Source organism: Arachis hypogaea, chromosome 18 (assembly GCF_003086295.3).
Source record: "Arachis hypogaea cultivar Tifrunner chromosome 18, arahy.Tifrunner.gnm2.J5K5, whole genome shotgun sequence".
NCBI classification, from domain to species: domain Eukaryota; kingdom Viridiplantae; phylum Streptophyta; class Magnoliopsida; order Fabales; family Fabaceae; genus Arachis; species Arachis hypogaea.
In genome coordinates this window covers 130,296,821-130,318,104 of record NC_092053.1, presented here as the reverse complement: position 1 = coordinate 130,318,104, position 21,284 = coordinate 130,296,821, and the positions used below count along the sequence as shown (strand labels likewise).

Here is a 21,284-nt window from a genome sequence, read left to right as displayed (position 1 = left end):
AATTTTTAGATTTTGAGTTGGATGTGGTGTTTTCTCATCCTATGTTTTCTTCTATGATGCACGGACACGAGGACACGCATACATATAAAATATAAAGTATTCTTTTAGATAAATCGTAATGATATTTTGATATTTTATTGATATTAAAATATAAATTAATTTGCCAATGAGTAATAGCTCAAATGGCATAGATTCTCCATACTCAATTAAGAGGTTGCGGGTTCGAGCGAGTCTCCTATCTTTGGTAAAAAAAAATATAAATTAATTTTTTTAATTATTTTTAATGTCTTATTTCAATTATATCAAGTATTTAAAATAATAATATATACTATATCTAAATTTATTTCAAGAATATATGTTAAGAATAAGAGTAAACACAACCGACACGCTGACACGTGATGGTTTTTAAGTGTGTCTAAGTGTGTCCGGAGAAGAATTTTTTATTTTTTATTAAGACACGGTTAGACATAACAGACATGCGTGTCGGACGAGTGTCGTATCCAAAATGTATCCAACATGCGGACACAACAACTCAATGAAGTGTCCGTGCTTCATACGTTTTCTTACTTATTTCTTATTTATTTGTGATTGTAGATGTACGATAAATATTCATCCCTAAATTTTTATTCTAACTAACTGTTGATACATTCTCTAATAATTCTATAAAAAATAATGAGCAAAGTCTTAGACAAGAATGCAATATAGTTTTTGTCACATTTGCCATTAGATCAATTCATAATATACGGCATAGTGATATACTCTATCATGGAGTGGTCTTAAATCTTAGCCATATGATCCAAGATTCCAGGCTGTGATATGTGTAGCAGACAGACTCATTGATTTCACCGGCCATCTAATGAAGTAACGGTTAATTCATCATAAGATAGTTCACATTGATGTGGCTGCGAATTCGCTTCCATAGAGACCCACTTGGGAAAGAAGCCAGGCTCTTTAGGCTCATCTAAATCCATCTCACTTGCTAACATGAGAAGCACAGAAGCCATTGTAGGCCTATCCTCAGGGTATTGTTGCACACACAACAGACTCACATGGATGCAACGCATTACTTCTGAGATTACACATGACTCCTTTATGCTTGAATCTATCAACTCTAAAGCTTTGTCCTCTTTCCATAGCCTCCAAGCCTACATCATAAGCATGAAAATTCATTAAAAAAACATTTGCTGCAACTTTGAGAAAGAAAATAATGATCAAAGAGCTTACATAGCCAATGAGGTTGAGAGTTTCATTTGCATGACAAAGAGCTCTGTTTTTAGTCCCACATATAATTTCCATCATAAGTATGCCAAAGCTGAAGACATCGGATTTTATAGAATACAAACCGTCGATAGCATATTCTGGAGCCATGTATCCACTGTATGAAAGCATTAAACCAATGGTTAATATGAGAAAGAATAAATAAATAAACAATGCTATGAAATTAGAAAGAGATACTCACTAAGTCCCCACGACTCTATTTGTGTTTCCTTCGGTTTGATCTCCTCCAAAAGTCCTGGCCATTCCAAAATCTGATATTTTTGGGTTTAATTTGTCATCAAGTAAAACATTACTTGCTTTAAGATCTCTATGAATAATTCTCAATCTTGAATCTTGATGAAGATACAAGAGTCCCCTAGTAATTCCAAATATTATGCCCAAGCGCTGAGACCAATCCAACATCTTGCTTTTTGTTTTATCTATTTTTTCAAAGAAAACAAATCTGTTATCAAATTATCACATATTCAAGTTTCATAAGCTGTGTTTTCTATACAGTAATGAAAATAAGAAAACACAATATATCTGATACAGTTTTTCTAGATATTACATACCAAAGATGAAGGTGTCTAGGCTCCCATTAACCACATATTCATAAACTAACAAAATTTCTTCTCCTTGAATGCAACAACCAAGAAGTTTTACTAGATTACGGTGCTGAAGTTTCGCTATTAGCTTTACTTCAGTTATGAATTCAGTCATTCCTTGTGTAGAGCTATGTGAGAGTCTCTTCACAGCAACTTCAAGTCCATCTTCTAATTTTCCCTGCCCAATTACAATTTTATAAGTAGATCATGATCTTTACAATGTTAAATGTTCCCTACTTGTTCAAGGCTCAAGCTAGTGAGTATTCAAAGATTGAATTACCTTATAAACAGGTCCAAAACCGCCTTGTCCAATCTTGTTATTCAACGAGAACTTGTGCGTGGCAGTAGTAATTGTTAGTAGATCAAATAATGGTAGATCTGTATCATTTACATATTCTTCTATATTTGATTTTTCTAGGAATGCAAAGAAATGTAAAATTCATTAGATACTGTTATTATATTTCTAAATAAAAGGAATTTAGGAATACTCTAGTTCTAAAAGAAAGTAGTTACCAATATTGTTCCTTCGGACTCTGTATATAACATAAACACAAAGTAGAAGTGTTGCACAAAATGCAACAATGGTGCTAGCAATGATCACTTTTTGCTTGTGCCGATGTTGAAGTCCTTCATGGTTGAAATTCATCAAAGATGTAAACAAAAACAAAAAATATAACAATAAGAAGCATGGAAGAAGCTATAAGGCAAAATGAAGTTTTGTCCCTTACCTGACTCAAAAGCAGGCATTCGGATGTATAGATCTTGTCCACCATTTTGAAACAGTTTGATGTCAATTAGATCGCCGAACCACATGGCGCAGCCACTGCCTCCTCCTCTTATGTCTGAATTGGCATAAGCCATACAAGAGCAGTTCTTCAAACACAGATTTCTGCATTCATCTAAATTAATATTCTCATGCAGCTTAGTATGCTGAGTATCTGGCACTTTCAAGCCTGTATATTTCACAAACACATCAGTGCTTGTGACATTGCAGCTTAATGGATCGTCGCGAATGCATCCTTGTGAGGAGTTGTTTGAGTTCCATTCTTCTGGTGACTTTGGACTAAACCCTTTAAAGCATTGGCAGAGATGCTGTGATTCTGCTACACTGCAATAAGCATAGGCTCCACAAAGGTCATATTTATCACACACATCACCTGGCGTTGATGCAGAAACTTTCCAATTCTGAAGATTGTCATCCCATAAATAACTTGTAAGAGATTGACTTGTTTGGCTTATTACACCTCTTCCAATGATAGAATCAACCTTGGTGTTATAACTATAGGATATCTCATCCTTGTTTGTGACAAAACTGTCTTCAAAAACATATGTAAAGGACAGATCTGGGAATCCACTGAAGTAAAGGCCATTCCAAGGTCCAGACCGATATACTTTTTGTGTGCCATTCATCATGTAATAGACTGGATAATCCCTTACAACTAAACCAAGAGAAAAGTCTCCAGGGGATGGATCATTTGGACTCTTCCAACAAGTTATGCGCCAATCCAAACCTTTTCGGAGGTCCCTTCCCAACTTCATGGTTGGCAAGAATGTATCTGTAGGATAATCAAAGCTTTGCCACAAATAGGCCTTTGGATTTGATTCCCCTTCATTTCTTAACACAAGATTGCCACTGTCCAAGAGCTTCAATACCGGATTCTTTGCTTGTTTTTGAGAGATTGTGCTTGTGCTCCAAACAGTAGTCTCAGTGCCATTTTCTGTGAGTAAAAGATTGCCTGTGCTGTTAATTGTTAAAGTTCCTAAGGAACCATTGATGGGGTTGACCCTATTGGCAACCCAAACAACTGTCTGAATTGGAATTTTCTTGTACCAAATTCCCAAGTAACGCTTGTGTGAAGAGTTACCAGGGCTGAAGAAACCAAGTTCAAATTTTCCACCTTGTGACACTAAGGTCATGCCATCACTGAAGGACTGGGAAACATGAAGAGAATCAAGTTCTATGGCAAGAGAAGAAGAAGAAAGCATGTAAGCAAGCATCACTGTGAAAGAAGGAATGCCCATTGAATATCAGCTTTTGAGTTACTTCATTGTTTGGATACTGATGATATGCAAGGAAGCTACATTTGTCTCAAAGCATAGACACATAAACCACAAGTCTCTGTTGCCAATTTAACAGGGTAAACGGGTAGGATTAGGAAGGGGAAAAAATCTTAACTAGAAACATTTCTAATATGATTGTCTTTTCAACAAGATTACAACAACTACAAAGCCTGAAGTCAACTGCATGATCAAATGATGCAACTGCGTTCTATCCTGCATGTATCATATCTACGGTGAGATCATTTATATATAAATCTCGCTTGACCACTTTATGCATAGTATGTTTAGATCTTTCTCTAATCACGAGTTTATCTTCTATCTGTTAATGTTGCAAGTATGAGTGTATGTAATTAGTCTCACATTGAAAAAAGCAAGGAAGAGTGACGAGTTTATAAGATAAGAGACCCATTAATTTACTATTTTAAGGTTTTTAGTTCGATGTGGTATTTTCTCATCTTATGTTATCAAACTCTAGTTAAATAAAGTTTTCCAACTTTGACTAAATCAATAGTCAAAACAAGTTTAAAAGTGAAGGAAAAATTGTCTAAGTAATATTATTAGATTCTTACTTAGGAACCAACCAGCAGCCTTGGTAATCTTTGTGCTAAGTAATATTGAGAGAAAGCTAAAAGTGAGGGAAAAATTGTCTAAACTTACAATTAATTACTTTTTAATACACAAGAGTGGTACGTGTATTATTTCTAAAAATATTAAAATTCGTATTATAACAAATGCTTCAATGTTTTGTGGAAATTGGCATTACAAGAGAAGAAAAAGTTGATTTTCAGTATCTCACAATAAATTTTAAAAGCAAGTGCTATTCCAACAGAGACGGCATCATAGCAGAACCTTCATATTGCAACTTGTATGTAGCTGTAATAATCATCAATTCAACATATGCCAGAATAAGATGGACATCTGCATCATGCATTTTCTCTTCATTTTAAGAAAATTCTATGATTAACTTTTTATGCATATTCAGTCACTAAAGCCTAGAACACTAGTGCAAATTTACAAAAATGCCTTCATAGAAGTTGCTCAGCAAAGTCAATGAATTCACCGGCCATCTAATGAGGTAATGGTTAAGTCATCATTTGTAGATACTTCACATTGATGTGGCTGCGAATTCGCTTCGATAGAAACCCTCTTGGGAAAGAAGCCAGGCTCTTTAGGGTCAACTAAATCCATCTCACTTGCTAACATGAGAAGCACAGAAGCCATTGTAGGCCTATCTTCAGGGTATTGTTGTACACACAACAGACTCAAATGGATGCATCGCAATACTTCTGAGATTACACATGACTCCTTTATGCTTGAATCTATCAACTCTAAAGCCTTCTCCTCTTTCCATAGCCTCCAAGCCTATATCATAAACATGAAAATTCATAAAAAAACATTTGCTGCAACTTTGAGAAAGAAAATAATGATCAAAGAGCTTACATAGCCAATGAGGTTAAGAGTTTGATTTGCATGGCAAAGAGCTCTATTTTTAGTCCCACATATAATTTCCATCATAAGTATGCCAAAGCTGAAGACATCGGATTTTATAGAATACAAACCGTCAATAGCATACTCTGGTGCCATGTATCCACTGAAAGGAAGAATTAAAGAAAGTATATTTATATTTATATGATCACGCTTAAAGTTTAGAAAAACATACAAATAAATAAATAAATGATGTTCTAAAATTAGAAAGAGACACTCACTAAGTCCCAACGACTCTATTTGTGTTTCCTTCAGTTTGATCTCCTCCAAAAGTTCTGGCCGTTCCAAAATCTGATATTTTTGGATTTAATTTGTCATCGAGTAAAACGTTACTTGCTTTGAGATCTCTATGAATAATCCTCAATCTTGAATCCTGATGAAGATATAAGAGTCCCCTAGTAATTCCAAATATTATGCCCAAGCGTTGAGGCCAATCCAACAACTTACCTTTTGTTTGATCTATTTTTCAAGAAAACAAATCTGTTATTAAAATATCAGACATTCAAGTTTCATAAGCTGCTTAAATATATACTGTAATGAAAATATGAAAACACAATATATCTAACTTAGATTTTTCCTGATATTACATACCAAAGATGAAGGTGTCCAGGCTACCATTAACCACATATTCATAAACTAACAAAATTTCTTCTCCTTGAATGCAGCAACCAAGAAGTTTTACTAGATTACGGTGCTGAAGTTTCGCAATTAGCTTTACTTCAGTTATGAATTCGGTCATTCCTTGTGTAGAGCTATGTGAGAGTCTCTTCACAGCAATTTCAAGACCATCTGCTAATTTTCCCTGCCCAATTACATTTTTATAAGTAGATCATGATCTTTACAATGTTAAATATTCCCTACTTGTTCAAGGCTCAAGCTAGTGAGTATTCAAAGATTGAATTACCTTATAAACAGGTCCAAAACCACCTTGTCCAATCTTGTTATTCAACGAGAACTTGTGTGTGGCAGTAGTAATTGTTAGTAGATCAAACAATGGTAGATCCGTATCATTTACATGCCCTTCCATATATTCTTCTATCTTTGATTTTTCTAGGAATGCAAAGAAATGCAAAATTCATTAGATACTGTTATTATATTTCTAAATAAAAGGAATTTAGGAATACTCTAGTTCATGATAATAGGAATATAGGATTGAAAAGAAAGTAGTTACCAATATTGTTCCTTCGGATTCTGTATATAACATAAACACAAAGAAGAAGTGTTGCACAAAATGCAGCAATAGTGCTAGCAATTATCACTTTTTTCTTGTGCCGTTGTTGAAATCCTTCATGGTTGAAATTCATCAAACATGTAAACAAAAATGAAAGATATAATAATAAGAAGAATGGAAGAAGAAGCTATAAAGCAAAATGAAATTTTGTCCCTTACCTGACTCAAAAGCAGGCATTCGGATATATAGATCTTGTCCACCAGATTGAATCATTTTGATGTCAATTAGATTGCCAAACCACATGGCGCAGCCACGGCCTCCTCCTCTTATGTCTGAATTGGTATAAGCCATGCAAGAGCAGTTCTTCAAACAAAGATTTCTACATTCATCTAAAGTAATATTCTCATCCACCTTAGTATGCTGAGTATCTGGCACTTTCAAGCCAGTATATTTGACAAACACATCACTAGTTGTGACATTGCAGCTTAGTGGTTTGTCGCGAATGCATCCTTGTGAGGAGTTGTTTGAGTTCCATTCTTCTGGTGACTTTGGACTGAATCCTTTAAAGCATTGGCAGACATGCTTTGATTCTGCTACACTGCAATAAGCATAGGCTCCACAAAGGTCATATTTATCACACACATCACCTGGCCATGATCCAGAAAATTTCCAATTCTTAAGATTGTCATCCCATAAATAGTGTGCAAGAGATTGACTTGTTTGGCTTATTACACCTCTTCCAGTGATAGAATCAACCTTGGTGTTAAAACTAAAGTATATCTCATCCTTGTTTGTGACAAAACTGACTTCAAAAATATATGTATGGGACAGATTTGGTTCTCCACTGAAGTATAGGCCATTCCAAGGTCCAGCCCTGAATAATTTTTTTGTGCCATTCATCATGTAATAGACTGGATAATCATTTAGAACTAAACCGATAGAAAGGTCTCCAGGGGATGGATCATTTGGACTCTTCCAAGAAGTTATGCGCCGATTGAAACCATTTCGGAGGTCCCTTCCCAACTTCATGGTTGGCAAGAACGTATCTGAAGGATAATCAAAGCTTTGCCACAAATAGGCCTTTGGATTTGATTCCTCTTCATTTCTTAACACAAGATTGCCACTTTCCAAGAGCTCCAATACTGGATTCTTTGCTTGTTTTCGAGAGATTGTGCTCCAAAAAGTAGTCTCCGTGCCATTTTTGGTGAGTAAAAGATTGCCTGTGCTATTCATTGTTAAAATTCCTGAGAAATCATTGATGGGGTTGGCCCTATTGGCAACCCAAACAACTGTCTGAATTGGAATTTTCTTGTACCAAATTCCCAAGTAACGCTTGTGTGAAGAATTACCAGGGCTGAAGAAACCAAGTTCAAATTTTCCACCTTGTGACACTAAGGTCATGCCATCACTGAGGGACTGGGAAACATGAATAGAATCAAGTTCTATGGCAAGAGAAGAAGAAGAAAGCATGTAAGCAAGCATCACTGTGAAAGAAGGAATGCCCATTGAATATCAGCTTTTGAGTTACTTCATTGTTTGGATACTCATGATATGCAAGGAAGCTAATTTTGTCTCTAAGCACAGACACATAAACCACAAGTCTATGTTGCCAATTTAACAGAGTAAACGGGTAGGATTAGGAAGGGGAAAAAAAAGTCTTAATTAGAAACATGTCTAATATGATTGTCTTTTCAACAATATTACAACTACAAAGCCTGAAGTCAACTGCATGATCAAATGATGCAACTGCGTTCTATCCTGCATGTATCATATCTACGGTGAGATCATTTATGTATAAATGTCGCTTGACCACTCCATGCATAGTCTGTTCAGATAAAATAAAATGAAAATAAAATAAAATAAATCAGCATAGAAATTGGACAGAAGCAGAAAGGCAAAGTTTTCCAACTTTGAATAAATCAAATGTCAAAATTAGTTTAAACTGCTTTGTCCCATATCTCAATCTTCAATTTATGTATTTGTTAATTATTTGTTTCTAGACTGCATTAAGTTTTTTTTTTATTATTGTTTCAGTTTGTTGTTTTAGTCAATTAGTGGTTCCTGCACTTTAGGAGAAAAGTAATTTTTGTTATTCCACTTCCTTATCTAGTGGGTATGTGGCAGTTTCTGTTCATCCCACTTCCTAGTTTAGTGGTGATGTGGTAGTGTCATGAATTAAAATCCTATAAATGTACTGCTTCAGTAAAGTAAAAAAGTGTGATTCCCATTTCTTTCACCTACGTATTTTTCTTATATCTCTGTCCTAAATATTTCTGGTTATACCATAAACCAACAAACTGGTATCACAGCATTCTTCTTACGGGGCCTGTGAAAATGGAAGGTGAAGCAAGTCTCTCACAAATTGCTCCGCCCACCTTTGATGGAGAAAACTATGACCTTTGGGCAGTTAAAATGGAGTCTTATTTGGAGGCATTGGACCTTTGGGAAGCCGTGGAAGAGGATTACGAAATTCCTCCGCTGCCAAACAATCCTACCATGGCTCAAATAAAATTGCACAAGGAGAAAAAAACAAGGAAGGCAAAGGCAAGATCATGTCTCTTTACTGGTGTTTCATCAATAATCTTCACCAGAATCATGACTCTCAAAACACCAAAAGCAATTTGGGACTATTTAAAGGAAGAATACGCAGGGGATGAGAGGATTCGAGGCATGCAAGTGCTCAACTTGATGAGGGAATTCGAGATGCAGAGAATGAAAGATTCTGAGACAATCAAAGAATACTCTGACAGGTTGCTTTCTATTGCAAACAAAGTTAGATTACTCGGCACTGAATTCACTGATTCTAGAATTGTGGAAAAAATTCTAGTTACAGTGCCAGAAAGATATGAAGCATCAATAACTACTTTGGAGAATACGAAGGATCTGTCCAAAATCACCTTAGCAGGAGTGTTACATGCCTTGCAGGCCCAAGAGCAGCGAAGGCTTATGAGACAAGATCACGTGGTTGAAGGTGCTTTACCAGCCAAGCATCATGAAGTTGGAAGTAGTCAAAGCAGCCAAAGCAAAGACAAAGGTAAAAAGAAAAATTACCCACCTTGTGAGCATTGTGGCAAAATGGGTCACCCACCCTTCAGATGTTGGAGAAGACCAGACGCAAAGTGCAACAAGTGCAATCAGCTTGGTCATGAAGCTGTAATTTGCAAAGGCAAATTTCAACAACATGAAGCTAATGCCAATGTTGTAGAGCAAAATGAAGAAGATCAAATCTTTGTGGCAACATGCTTCTCAGCAAGGAGTAGTTCTGAATGCTGGCTGATTGATAGTGGTTGTACAAACCACATGACATATGATAAAACTCTTTTCAAGGATTTGAAGCCTGCTAAATTCTCAAAAGTCAGAATTGGGAATGGTGACTATATTTCTGCAAAAGGAAAAGGAACAATTGTAATTTCAACTAGCTCAGGTATGAAAACCATTTCAGATGTTCTGTATGTGCCTGACATTGACCAAAATCTGCTTAGTGTGGGTCAATTGTTAGAAAAGGGATTTAAAGTTTTTTTCGAAAATCTACATTGTCTTATCTTTGACACTACCGGTCGGGAGATTTTAAGGGTTAAAATGAGAGGAAAAAGCTTCTCATTTGATCCAATTGTGGAGGAGCAGACAGCTTACATCACCCAAGTCAGTCCCACTGAACTCTGGCATAAGCGACTTGGTCACTGTCATATTCAAAGGATGCTGAACATGAAGAGGAAAGATATGATTGAAGGTCTACCAATACTCTCTGATCATTTGCCAAATTGTAATGCCTGTCAATTTGGTAAACAAAACAGAGTGTCATTCCCCAAAACAGTTTGGAGAGCCTCTCAAAAGCTGCAACTCATCCACACTGATGTGGCAGGACCTCAAAGAACTCCATCGTTACAAGGTAGTCTATACTTTATTCTTTTCATAGATGATTTTACAAGAATGTGCTGGATTTTTTTCTTGAAATTCAAGCATGAAGTGGCTGGAGTCTTTGTAAAGTTCAAGAATATGGTGGAAACTCAAAGTGGGTGCAAGATACAATTTCTAAGATCAGATAATGGGAAGGAGTACACCTCAACACAATTTGATCAATTTTGTGAAGAAGCTGGTATTGTACATCAACTCACAACCCCATACACTCCAGAGCAAAATGGAGTTAGTGAAAGGAGAAATAGATCAGTAATGGAGATGGCCAGATGCATGCTGCATGAGAAGGAATTGCCTAAAGAATTTTGGGCTGAAGCGGCCAACACAGCCGTTTTTCTTCAAAATCGACTTCCATCCAAGGCTTTGAAAGACAAAACTCCTTTTGAAGCTTGGTATGGATATAAGCCTTCACTAACCTTTCTTAAAGTGTTTGGTTGTGTTTGTTTTGCACATGTTCCACAGGTTAAGCGCGACAAGCTTGACAAGAAAGCAATTCCGGGTATTTTTGTGGGTTATAGTTCTGTTTCAAAAGCCTACAAAGTGTATCATCCTCAATCTGGAAAGTTGACTGTGTCTAGGGATGTGCATTTCAATGAAGATCAACAATGGGATTGGAAGAACCCACGAAAAACAATTGAACCTTGTAACAATATTGAAGATGATTATGGCGGAAACCAAACAACAGAGTTGTGTCAAAATGAATTAGAAGATGATCATCCCATCAGAGGCACAAGACTGCTGTCAGACATTTATCAAAGATGCAATGTAGCAGTATGCGAACCTAGTTGCTGTGAAGAAGCACTCAAGGATCCAAAATGGAAAAAGGCAATAGAGGATGAGATTTCAATGATTCAAAAAAACAACACATGGGAAAAGGTTGACAAGCCTCAAGACAGAAAAGTTATTGGAGTTAAATGGGTGTTCAGAACAAAGCTTAATGCGGATTGCTCTATCAATAAATACAAGGCCAGACTTGTAGTAAAAGGGTATGCACAAATTTTTGGTGTTGATTATTCTGACACGTTTGCACCAGTGTCCAGATTAGATACAATTAGATTGGTGTTAGCAGTTGCTGCTCAACAAGGCTGGAAAGTATTCCATTTAGATGTCAAATCAGCTTTTTTAAATGGAGTTTTACAAGAAGAGATATATGTGGAGCAGCCAGAGGGATTTGTTATGCATGGAGAAGAAGATAAAGTCTATCTACTAAAAAAAGCCCTTTATGGATTAAAACAAGCACCAAGAGCTTGGTATAGTAGGATAAATGAACACCTATTGAGCATAGGCTTTGTAAAAAGCTTGTCTGAGGCCACTCTTTATGTAAAACATAAGGGAAAAAATTTTCTCATAGTTTCCCTCTATGTTGATGATCTTTTAGTAACTGGAGATGATACAAGTTTGGTTGAAGAATTCAAGCAAGAAATGATGCAAGTTTTTGAAATGACTGATCTTGGTCTTATGTCTTATTTTCTTGGAATTGAGATCAAACAAAATGAGGATGATGTGTTCATATGTCAAAAAAAATATGCTAAGGAAATCTTAAAAAAATTCCAGATGGAGGAGTGCAAAGCGGTTAGCACACCAATGAACCAAAAGGAGAAGCTGAGCAAAGAAGATGGTGCTGATAAAGTTGATGAAGGCTATTACAGGAGCTTGATTGGATGTTTAATGTATCTCACTGCAACAAGGCCGGACATTTTGTTTGCTGTAAGTCTTCTCTCTCGATTTATGCATTGTGCTAGTGAAATGCATTTAAAGGCAGCAAGAAGGGTATTGAGATATATTAAAGGTACTGTTGATTATGGTGTGAAGTTTGAGAGCTGTCAAAATTTCAAGTTGTGTGGATTCTCTGATAGTGACTGGGCTGGATCCATTGATGACATGAAGAGCACTTCCGGATATTGTTTCAGTTTAGGCTCAGGAGTTTTTTCATGGTGCACAAAGAAGCAGGAGACAGTAGCACAATCCACTGCAGAATCTGAATTCATAGCAGCAACAGCAGCTGTAAATCAAGTTTTGTGGCTGAAAAAGATCTTATGTGATTTACATCTCCAACAGAATCACAAGACAGAAGTGTTTATCGACAACCAGGCAGCAATTGCGATTTCAAAGGATCCAGTGTGTCATGGCAAGACTAAACATTTTAACATCAAGCTCTACTTCTTAAGAGAGATGCAGCAAAATGGAGAAATAACTTTGGTTTATTGCAGGTCAGAAGATCAATTGGCAGATTTGTTTACAAAGCCACTTCCTGTCAGCAAGTTTGAGCTATTGAGGCAAAAAATTGGAGTTTGCAGATCCTAAAGCAAGGAGGAGTGTTAATTATTTGCTTTTGGACTGCATTAAGTTTTTTTTTATTATTGTTTCAGTTTGTTGTTTTAGTCAATTAGTGGTTCCTGCACTTTAGGAGAAAAGTAGTTTTTGTTATTCCACTTCCTTATCTAGTGGGTATGTGGCAGTTTCTGTTCATCCCACTTCCTAGTTTAGTGGTGATGTGGTAGTGTCATGGATTAAAATCCTATAAATGTACTGCTTCAGTAAAGTAAAAAAGTGTGATTCCCATTCCTTTCACCTACGTATTTTTCTTATATCTCTGTCCTAAATATTTTTGGTTATACCATAAACCAACACTATTACTAGACTCTTACTTAGGAACCAACCAACAGTCTTCGTAATATTTGTGCTAAGTAATAATAATAGAGAAAGCCAAAAGTGAGGGAAAAATTGTCTAAGCTTACAATTAATTACTTTTTAATACACAACAGTTGTACGTGTATTATTTCTAAAAATATTAAAATTCGTATTATAACAAATGCTTCAATGTCTTGTAGAAATTGGCATTACAAGAGAAGAAAAAGTTGATTTTCAGTATCCCACAATAAATTTAAAAAGCAAGTACTATTCCAACAGAGACGGCATCATAGCAGAACCTTCATATTGCAACTTGTGTGTAGTTGTAATAATCATGAATTCAACATATGCCAGAATAAGATGGACATCTGCATCATGCATTTTCTCTTTATTTTAAGAAAATTCTATGATTAACTTTTTATGCATATTCAGTTAATAAACTCTACAACACCAAAACATTTTTTGGAAGACTAGTGTTCTTCAATTGCAAATTTACAAAAATGCCTTCATGTAACTTGCACAGCAAAGTTGATGAATTCACCGGCCATCTAATGAGGTAACAGTTAATTCATCATTTGTAGATACTTCACATTGATGTAGCTGCGAATTCGCTTCGATAGAAACCCTCTTGGGAAAGAAGCCGGGCTCTTTAGGCTCAACTAAATCTATCTCACTTCCTAACATGAGAATCACAGAAGCCATTGTAGGCCTATCTTCAGGGTATTGTTGCACACACAACAGACTCACATGGATGCCTCGCAATGCTTCTGAGATTACACATGACTCCTTTATGCTTGAATCTATCAACTCTAAAGCCTTCTCCTCTTTCCATAGCCTCCAAGCCTACATCATAAACATGAAAACCTTCAGAACATTTATTGCAAATTTGAGAAACATAGCAATTATCTTAGTGCTTACATAACCAATGAGATTAAGGGTCTGATTTGCATGGCAAAGAGCTCTATTTTTGGTTCCACATATAATTTCCATCATAAGTATGCCAAAGCTGAAGACATCGGATTTTATAGAATATAGCCCATCGATAGCATACTCTGGTGCCATGTACCCACTGCATGAAAGCATTAAAAGACATGATTAAGTTGAGAAAAGATAAATAAATATTGATTCCATGAAATCAGATAGACACTTACTAAGTTCCAACAACTCTATTTGTGTTTCCTTCCGTTTGATCTCCTCCAAAAGTTCTGGCCATTCCAAAATCTGATATTTTTGGATTTAATTTATCATCTAGTAAAATGTTACTTGCTTTAAGATCCCGATGGATAATCCTCAGTCTAGAATCTTGATGAAGATACAAGAGTCCCCTAGCAACTCCAAATATTATGAGGAAGCGACGAGGCCAATCCAACAAGTTACTTTTTGCTTGATCTATTTTAAAAGAAAAACAAATCTGTTATTTATATTGAATATTCAAGTTTTCATAGGTTGCTTGCTATGCTATAAGAAAAGTAAGAAAACATAATAGAACCAAAGTTAAGTTTTCTTGATAATCTGTACCAAAAATGAAGGTGTCTAGGCTACCATTAACCACATACTCATAAACTAGCAATTTTTCTTCTCCTTGAATGCAACAACCAAGAAGTTTTACTAGATTACGGTGCTGAAGTTTTGCAATTAGTTTTACTTCAGTTATGAATTCAGCCATTCCTTGCCTAGAGCTATGTGAGAGTCGCTTAACAGCAATTTCTTGTCCATGTTCTAATTTTCCCTGCAGAATTCAGATTTTTATAAGAAAACAGTCATTGCAATGTTAAAAATTCTTTACATATTCATGCTAGTAAGCATTCAGAGATTGAATTACCTTATACACAGGTCCAAAACCACCTTGTCCGATCTTATTATCGAGCGAGAACTTGTTAGTGGCAATATTAATAGTCAGTAGATCAAATAGTGGTAGATCCGTATCATTTACATAGCCTTCCATATACTCTTGTATCTTTGATTTTTCTGGGACATTCAAGTAAGGGAAAAGGTGTAAAGACATTTAAATGCCACATGCATCATACAGAAGAAAATAAAATCTTAAAATCATAAAATGTGATGTATAATTCTTAAAACTCTAAAGCATTATAGTGCCACTTTTCTCAAAGGCATTGTTCAGCAAAGATCATACTAAGAGTGTGTTGAGAATTAGCAGTATTTCCAATTTGAAAAGGATTTACATAGAAATGTGATGCCTTCAGAGATTGTAAATGAAAAGAAAGTAGTTACCATTACTGTTCCTTCGAAATCTATATATAACGAAAACACAAAGTAAGAACGTCCCACAAATTGCAGCAACGGTGCTAACAATGATCACTTTATTATTCTTGCTCCTGTGTTGAAGTTCATTGTTGGAATCTTGAAGTTCGTCTAACATAAAAAACAAAACTTAAATCCCAGTTCAAATAAGAATCTCGAAAATGTTTGTTAATAAAAAAGAATTAGCCAAAAACAGCTAGAATTTGTCTTATTTTAACAATTAATGAATGCTAAACAAAGACAAGTTCTTACTGTTTTTTTGTCATCCTAATATTACCGATCTTAATATGTATTTTAGAAGAACTGAAGAAAGTTGATAGAAAGAAAGTTGTACTTTTGTTCTGTACCTAACTCAGAAGCAGGCATTCGGATGTATAGATCTTGTCCACCAGATTGAAACAGTTTGATGTCAAATAGATCGCCGAACCACATGACACAGCCAACACCACCCATCCTTATGTCTGGATTAGTATAAGCCGTACAAGAGCAATTATTCAAGCACAAAGCCCTGCAGTCACCTATATCAAGAGTATCAATCAGCCTAGTACGTTCAGTATCTGGTAGTTTCAAGCCTGTGTATTTGACAAATCCATCAGTGCTTTCGGTAATGCCAGTGCAGCTTAATGGTTCATTGTGGACACATCCTTGAGCCCAGTTTGATGAGTTCCATGCTTCTGGTGACTTGGGCCTGAAACCTCTTAAACAACGGCAAATTTGAGCTGCTGTGGTCATACAACTCCCATAGGCTCCGCAAAGGTTATAATTATCACAGACATCATTAGGCAATGACTCAAAAACACTCCAAGTATGAGTCTTTTCCACCCAGACATACCGACTATACGCTTTACTTGTTTGGTTTATTACAACTCTGGAGATGATAGAATCATTCTTGGAGCTAGAGGTGTAGTATATCTCGTTCTGGTTGTCGACATCGATGAATATAATACCAGAGTTAGAATCAGCAATTAGGTTTGGCAATCCACTAAAATACAAGCCATTCCAAGGTCCAATCCGAGAGAACTTTTTGGTTCCATTCATGATGGCAAACTCAGGATAATCACTGAGGGCTAACCCCCAAGAGAAGTTACCTGGAGAAGGATCATCTACACTCTTCCAAGATGTTAATCGCCAATCCGAACCATTTTGGAGATTCCTTCCTATCTTCATGCCTGGCAAACATGTATCAGTTGGATAGTCAAAGCTTTGCCACAAAATTTCATTTGACTCTGCACCTCCACCATTCCATATCACAAGATTGCCACTGTCCATGAGCTGTGCCACCGGATTCCGTGGTTCTCTTTGAGAGGCCGTGCTCCAAACAACTGAGCCATTGTTTTTAAGGATAAGATTTCCGGTGTTGTCCATTGTTAAGTTTCCTGAGAAACCATTGATGGGGTTAACCCTGTTAGCAACCCAAACAACAGCATGCATGGCCATTTTCTTGTACCAGATCCCCAAGTAACACTTGGTCGAGTTGCCGGGTCTGAAGAATCCAAGCTCAAATAATCCATTTTTGGACACTAAGGTCTCACCATCAATCATGTACTGGGAAAGACCAATGGAATCATTAACTGCCATAGAAGTTGTGACAGAGGAAACAACTGCCGTAGAAGCTGTGACAGAGGAAACAACTGCGTTAGAAGCTGTGACAGAGGAAACAAGTATATAAGCAGCCATAACCATGGGATGAAGAACACCCATTGAATTCCAAGCTCTGTTTATTTTGGACATCAATCTAGCAAGAGCAGAACCACAGAAGCCCAAAATCAAACACGTTTAAGCTGTCCCACATTCTGGCATTCAATTGACAATGAATGAACTAGTAGACCAATGCCAAATTGCCAATCTACAAGAACTCCATAATTCAAAGTCTTGTTGACTTAGGAACCAACCATCAACCTTCATAATTTTGTCTGCTAACGTGGGTTTGATGAAGTTTGTATTTTTTAAGTTCTTTATCTTTCTTCCTTCATTTTTGTAGGTTTAATTATTCTGATGATCCTTATAATCTTGCAAAACTTTTAATTAGGTTTTTATACTTTTTTTTTCTTTTAATTGAATCCTTACATTAATTTTTTTTTAAGGTGGCTACTCCAATGAAGATTTTATGATTGTCATCATATGAAGATATTTCATTTTGACCATTAGATGATAGATTGTAGGGTTTGATTTTATTTAAAGTAAAAGTGTTATCTTTATTTAAAGTGTTGCTAAACAAATAAGTTACACTTTTTAAACAAAGATCATCATAAAAAGATGTTTTTGGCATCTTCATAGGAGTAGTTGCCTTTTTTTAATTGGATCCCTATACTTTTTTTTTTTATTTGAGTCCCTGCACCAATTTTTTTTAATTGGATCCTTATACAATTAAACCAATTACTTTCAAAAGGGATCTAATTAAAAAAAAAAAATTAGTGCAGGGACCCAATTAAAAAATATATATATATATATAAAAAGACCTAATTAAAAATTTCGCGAAACTATAGGAGTAATAGAGTAATTAAACTTTTTTTTTAAATGAGTTTACAAAATTTGTAACAGTTTCGTTTCCTAAACTTTACAAAATAGAAGTAGATTTCATATGCATAGGGTACAATGGTAGTATGTGGTGAAATTACTCTGAAAATTTAGAAGACTTTAATAGATACTAAATGTTGACTCGCGGAGAATTTGAATTATAATTTTTACCTAATGTTCTTTTATTAGATTTTTAAAATAGTATATATTTATATGAAGAATTTAATCGAATAATTGTAATAAATGATATAGTAGTGTATTTTTTATTTAATCATGTATGAATATATTTGAAATTGTTTATATTAAGTAGTAAATTTAAAAAAGTTGCTCAGAATAATTTTCTACTTAATTTTTTTTTGCTTTTGGTATTTTCCTTTTTGTTGTGTTGCTACTTGTTGGTAATGCTTTTTTTATTTTTTTTATTTAAATGTTTGGACTAAAATGTTTATGTGATAATATTAGAAATTATCTAATATGGCAAGTGTTTATTGTATTATTATTTAATATTTTTTATACATTATAAATAAATGGATAAATAGATAGACAGATTAGATAAATAAAAAAAATTCATAAAATAAAATTTTTCTCCAAATAAAATATGCAATATTAGAATTTGGATCATTAATATGAATATTTTTTATACTATATTTTTTTTTTTGTAGAATTAGATCATTTAGTGTGTGAAATTATACTATCAATACTAAATTGATTATATAGATATTATTCTTTATGGTAGTATAAATGTTCTATATTATTGTAATAGATGACATAGAGTAACGGATCATTTTATTGGCGAAAGCTAGTGCACTCTAGGTAAAGTAGGGAGTGCAGAGTAGTAGAAAGTTAGAAAACTAACAATATATATAGAGACTACTTTAGACTCTGTTTTAAATTTTTAATATATTACTAATAGATAGATAGATTTACATTTCACTATCTTATTTTTGAGTTGGTATTCATGAAAATTAGAAGTTAAGTCATGAGTGATTTATCTTAAAACTTTCATTTTTTATAAGATAGCTTTCTTGCACCTTCCGTCCTATTAATTGAATACTATTAAAATACTATTATTAATATTATTAATAATATTATTAAATACTATAATACAATGATAAAATTATTAGATAAAACACAAATATAAATATTATTAATATTTTAATAATTAAAAAGAATATTCAATTTTCTAATTTTAATTTTCATGAATCATAACAATATATATTTTTAACAATGTTATTATAACTAAAAGATATTTAAAGAAAATATAAATTGTTGAAAAAAATAAGTAATATATAAACGATAAATACACTATATAACTTATTATGAATATAATTACACAAAGAAGTAGAAAAATTAATGAATACAATCACACAGTGACCTAATACATATGTTTAGCAAATTTAAAAAATGAAAATAAAAACTATGCTCATCAACCAAATTTCAATTGTGCAAAAAATTAGTAAGAATGGAGAGGAAGAAGGAGAAAGAGAAAGAGGTATAAGTTTATGTGAGAAGATAAAGAAAATGTGTGAAGTGAATATTGATTTATATAGTAAATATAAGAATGAAGGATGAACACGAAAAGAGAAAAGAAGAAATTAGATTTTAATCAAATTTATACCTATTAAAAAGAATTAACATTAACATTAAAAACAATATGTAACCTACATAAAATAAAGTATAAGAGAATATAAAAAATTAAGGTTAAAAAGAATCCTATAATAAGAATCCTTTGATATATATAATACAAAGACAGAAGATAAAAGATAGAAATTTAGGAAGTTAAGAATGAATTTGGAGCCACTTAAACTGACATGACATCATATTAGAAATTTAAGAAGCTAAGAATGAATTTAAAAGCTACCTTTCATATTTTTTTAAAAAAAGAAGAAGAATAAAACACAATAAGACTACAAAAATAAAAATATGTATTTAAATATAAATATATTTATATTGTTCTTTGTTATTTGTGACCGTTAAAATGACCGTTATAGTTATTATTATAATATCTTATTACATAATATATAATTATGTTATTTTTAATTATATTTAAAGTAGATTGATTATTCTAACTTTTGTGAAATCTTAAAAAACATTTAATTTTAGTTTCTTGTAATATTTGATAATTTTAGTGGCATGTTAAGAATTTTTTTCCTTAGGATCAATGTAGGATATGGTAATTATACATTGAATTTTTTTTAAGATGTAACATTTCAAAAATTTAATGGGAGATTAAGATGAAATTATTACATTGATTTACATTGAATTTTATTCCTTGTAACAGTTTCATAATTTTAAGGGAGGTTTCATGATAATTTTTATAGTTTCTTTTTGTTTTTTATTGTAGTTGAAGAAAGAAGAATAAAAGTCTAAAAATGAATCTAGAACCACTAAATCTTACATAGTATCATGATAAAAAGCAAAAAGACTAACAATGCATCTAAAGACTGCTTTGTATTCTATTTTAATATACAGAAAAGCTCTGCATACAAGCCCTAATGACTTGTATGGTTTACAAGTTCATTAACAAATAAAATCCCAAAACGCGCTCTAAGGGTTATGTTGTATACACGTGCTATATAGAGATCCCGCGTATATCTAACTACCAAATTTAAAAGATTTGTTTCCTTCTTCGTTTTCGTTATTTGCAGATTTGCTCGTTCTTCTTCTCGCGAAGCTTCCCCTGGTTTCTTCGATCGTTCTTTTCCCCTCCTTTCTCACTCGTTTCTTCTTCGTCATTTACGTTAGTTCCTTTCTCTGTAACTCCATCTTCATTTTCTATTTGATTTTTTGTTTTCTAAAATCAAAGTTTGAACTTGTTTTGAAGATAATGGATGATTCAACCTCAGATTGTCAGCTGAATCCAGGCGAAGTGGATTATGAATTTGAATCTAACGAAGTTCCTGAGGTTTGATTTACATAGGATTACTATGAATTTTGTTGCAGTAATTTGTATAGCATTGTGTAGGTGAATAATTCGTGAACATTGACTGTCAAAATAATGCATGAAGATAAATCTGTGGATTGAATGTAATGTATTAGTTTTGATTAATTATCTGGAATTTATAGCAGACGATCAGGTATAGATCAGAACTTTTTTGGGTGTATTTTTGTGGGAAGTGTGGGTGTATTTACAGTTTACTGCTTTTTCTATTATTTTAATTGAGTTGTTGTTGTTCGGGTGTATTATATCAGACATGATTGGGTGTATTTTTAGTTTTTGACATGGTGTATTATGCAGCCTGTGTATTTACAGTTTATGGCTTTTATTGTCATTTTAGTTGAGTTGTTGTGGTTCGGGTGTATTATATCAGACATGATTGGGTGTATTTTTAGTTTTTGACATGGTGTATTCTGCAGCCTCTCTCTGTTGTTGATGACCA

The 21,284-nt window shown here is 34.1% G+C and overlaps 3 protein-coding genes across 3 annotated transcripts; all 3 read right to left on the bottom strand.

Moving 5' to 3' along the window:
• Positions 1-605: 605 nt before the first annotated feature.
• On the bottom strand, positions 606-3,996 carry LOC114925812 (G-type lectin S-receptor-like serine/threonine-protein kinase At4g27290). The gene is made up of 7 exons (XM_029294962.2): positions 2,591-3,996; positions 2,376-2,489; positions 2,143-2,276; positions 1,830-2,040; positions 1,460-1,697; positions 1,225-1,375; positions 606-1,145 (listed from the first exon to the last, which is right to left on the bottom strand). The coding sequence occupies exons 1-7, from the start codon at positions 3,882-3,884 to the stop codon at positions 843-845; spliced, it is 2,445 nt and encodes an 814-aa protein (XP_029150795.2). The 5' UTR covers positions 3,885-3,996; the 3' UTR covers positions 606-842.
• A 669-nt stretch (positions 3,997-4,665) lies between these two features.
• Positions 4,666-8,272, bottom strand: LOC112770564 (G-type lectin S-receptor-like serine/threonine-protein kinase At4g27290). The gene is made up of 7 exons (XM_029294961.2): positions 6,798-8,272; positions 6,580-6,693; positions 6,313-6,458; positions 6,000-6,210; positions 5,630-5,867; positions 5,364-5,514; positions 4,666-5,285 (listed from the first exon to the last, which is right to left on the bottom strand). Exons 1-7 carry the CDS (start codon positions 8,083-8,085, stop codon positions 4,980-4,982), a joined length of 2,454 nt encoding a protein of 817 aa, XP_029150794.1. The 5' UTR covers positions 8,086-8,272; the 3' UTR covers positions 4,666-4,979.
• Positions 8,273-13,341: 5,069 nt separating this feature from the next.
• Positions 13,342-17,316, bottom strand: LOC112772445 (G-type lectin S-receptor-like serine/threonine-protein kinase At4g27290). Its single transcript, XM_025817385.3, has 7 exons — positions 15,735-17,316; positions 15,358-15,498; positions 14,948-15,093; positions 14,644-14,854; positions 14,277-14,514; positions 14,044-14,194; positions 13,342-13,968 (listed from the first exon to the last, which is right to left on the bottom strand). The coding sequence occupies exons 1-7, from the start codon at positions 17,116-17,118 to the stop codon at positions 13,663-13,665; spliced, it is 2,577 nt and encodes an 858-aa protein (XP_025673170.1). The 5' UTR covers positions 17,119-17,316; the 3' UTR covers positions 13,342-13,662.
• Between the last annotated feature and the right edge of the window lie 3,968 nt (positions 17,317-21,284).

Bases quoted from the DNA above. Each gene is read 5' to 3' on its own strand.
- LOC114925812 (XM_029294962.2), bottom strand. From the start codon at position 3,884: ATGGGCATTCCTTCTTTCACAGTGATGCTTGCTTACATGCTTTCTTCT. The intron at 1,376-1,459 runs GTGAGTATCTCT...GCTTTCATACAG, and splicing joins AATAGAGTCGTGGGGACTTA to TGGATACATGGCTCCAGAAT. The intron at 1,146-1,224 runs GTAAGCTCTTTG...CTTATGATGTAG, and splicing joins CTCTCAACCTCATTGGCTAT to GCTTGGAGGCTATGGAAAGA.
- LOC112770564 (XM_029294961.2), bottom strand. From the start codon at position 8,085: ATGGGCATTCCTTCTTTCACAGTGATGCTTGCTTACATGCTTTCTTCT. The intron at 6,211-6,312 runs GTAATTCAATCT...GTAATTGGGCAG, and splicing joins GTTTTGGACCTGTTTATAAG to GGAAAATTAGCAGATGGTCT. The intron at 5,868-5,999 runs GTATGTAATATC...CTTGAAAAATAG, and splicing joins CCTGGACACCTTCATCTTTG to ATCAAACAAAAGGTAAGTTG.
- LOC112772445 (XM_025817385.3), bottom strand. From the start codon at position 17,118: ATGTCCAAAATAAACAGAGCTTGGAATTCAATGGGTGTTCTTCATCCC. The intron at 15,499-15,734 runs GTACAGAACAAA...TTTTTATGTTAG, and splicing joins AATGCCTGCTTCTGAGTTAG to ACGAACTTCAAGATTCCAAC. The intron at 14,515-14,643 runs GTACAGATTATC...CTTTTAAAATAG, and splicing joins CCTAGACACCTTCATTTTTG to ATCAAGCAAAAAGTAACTTG.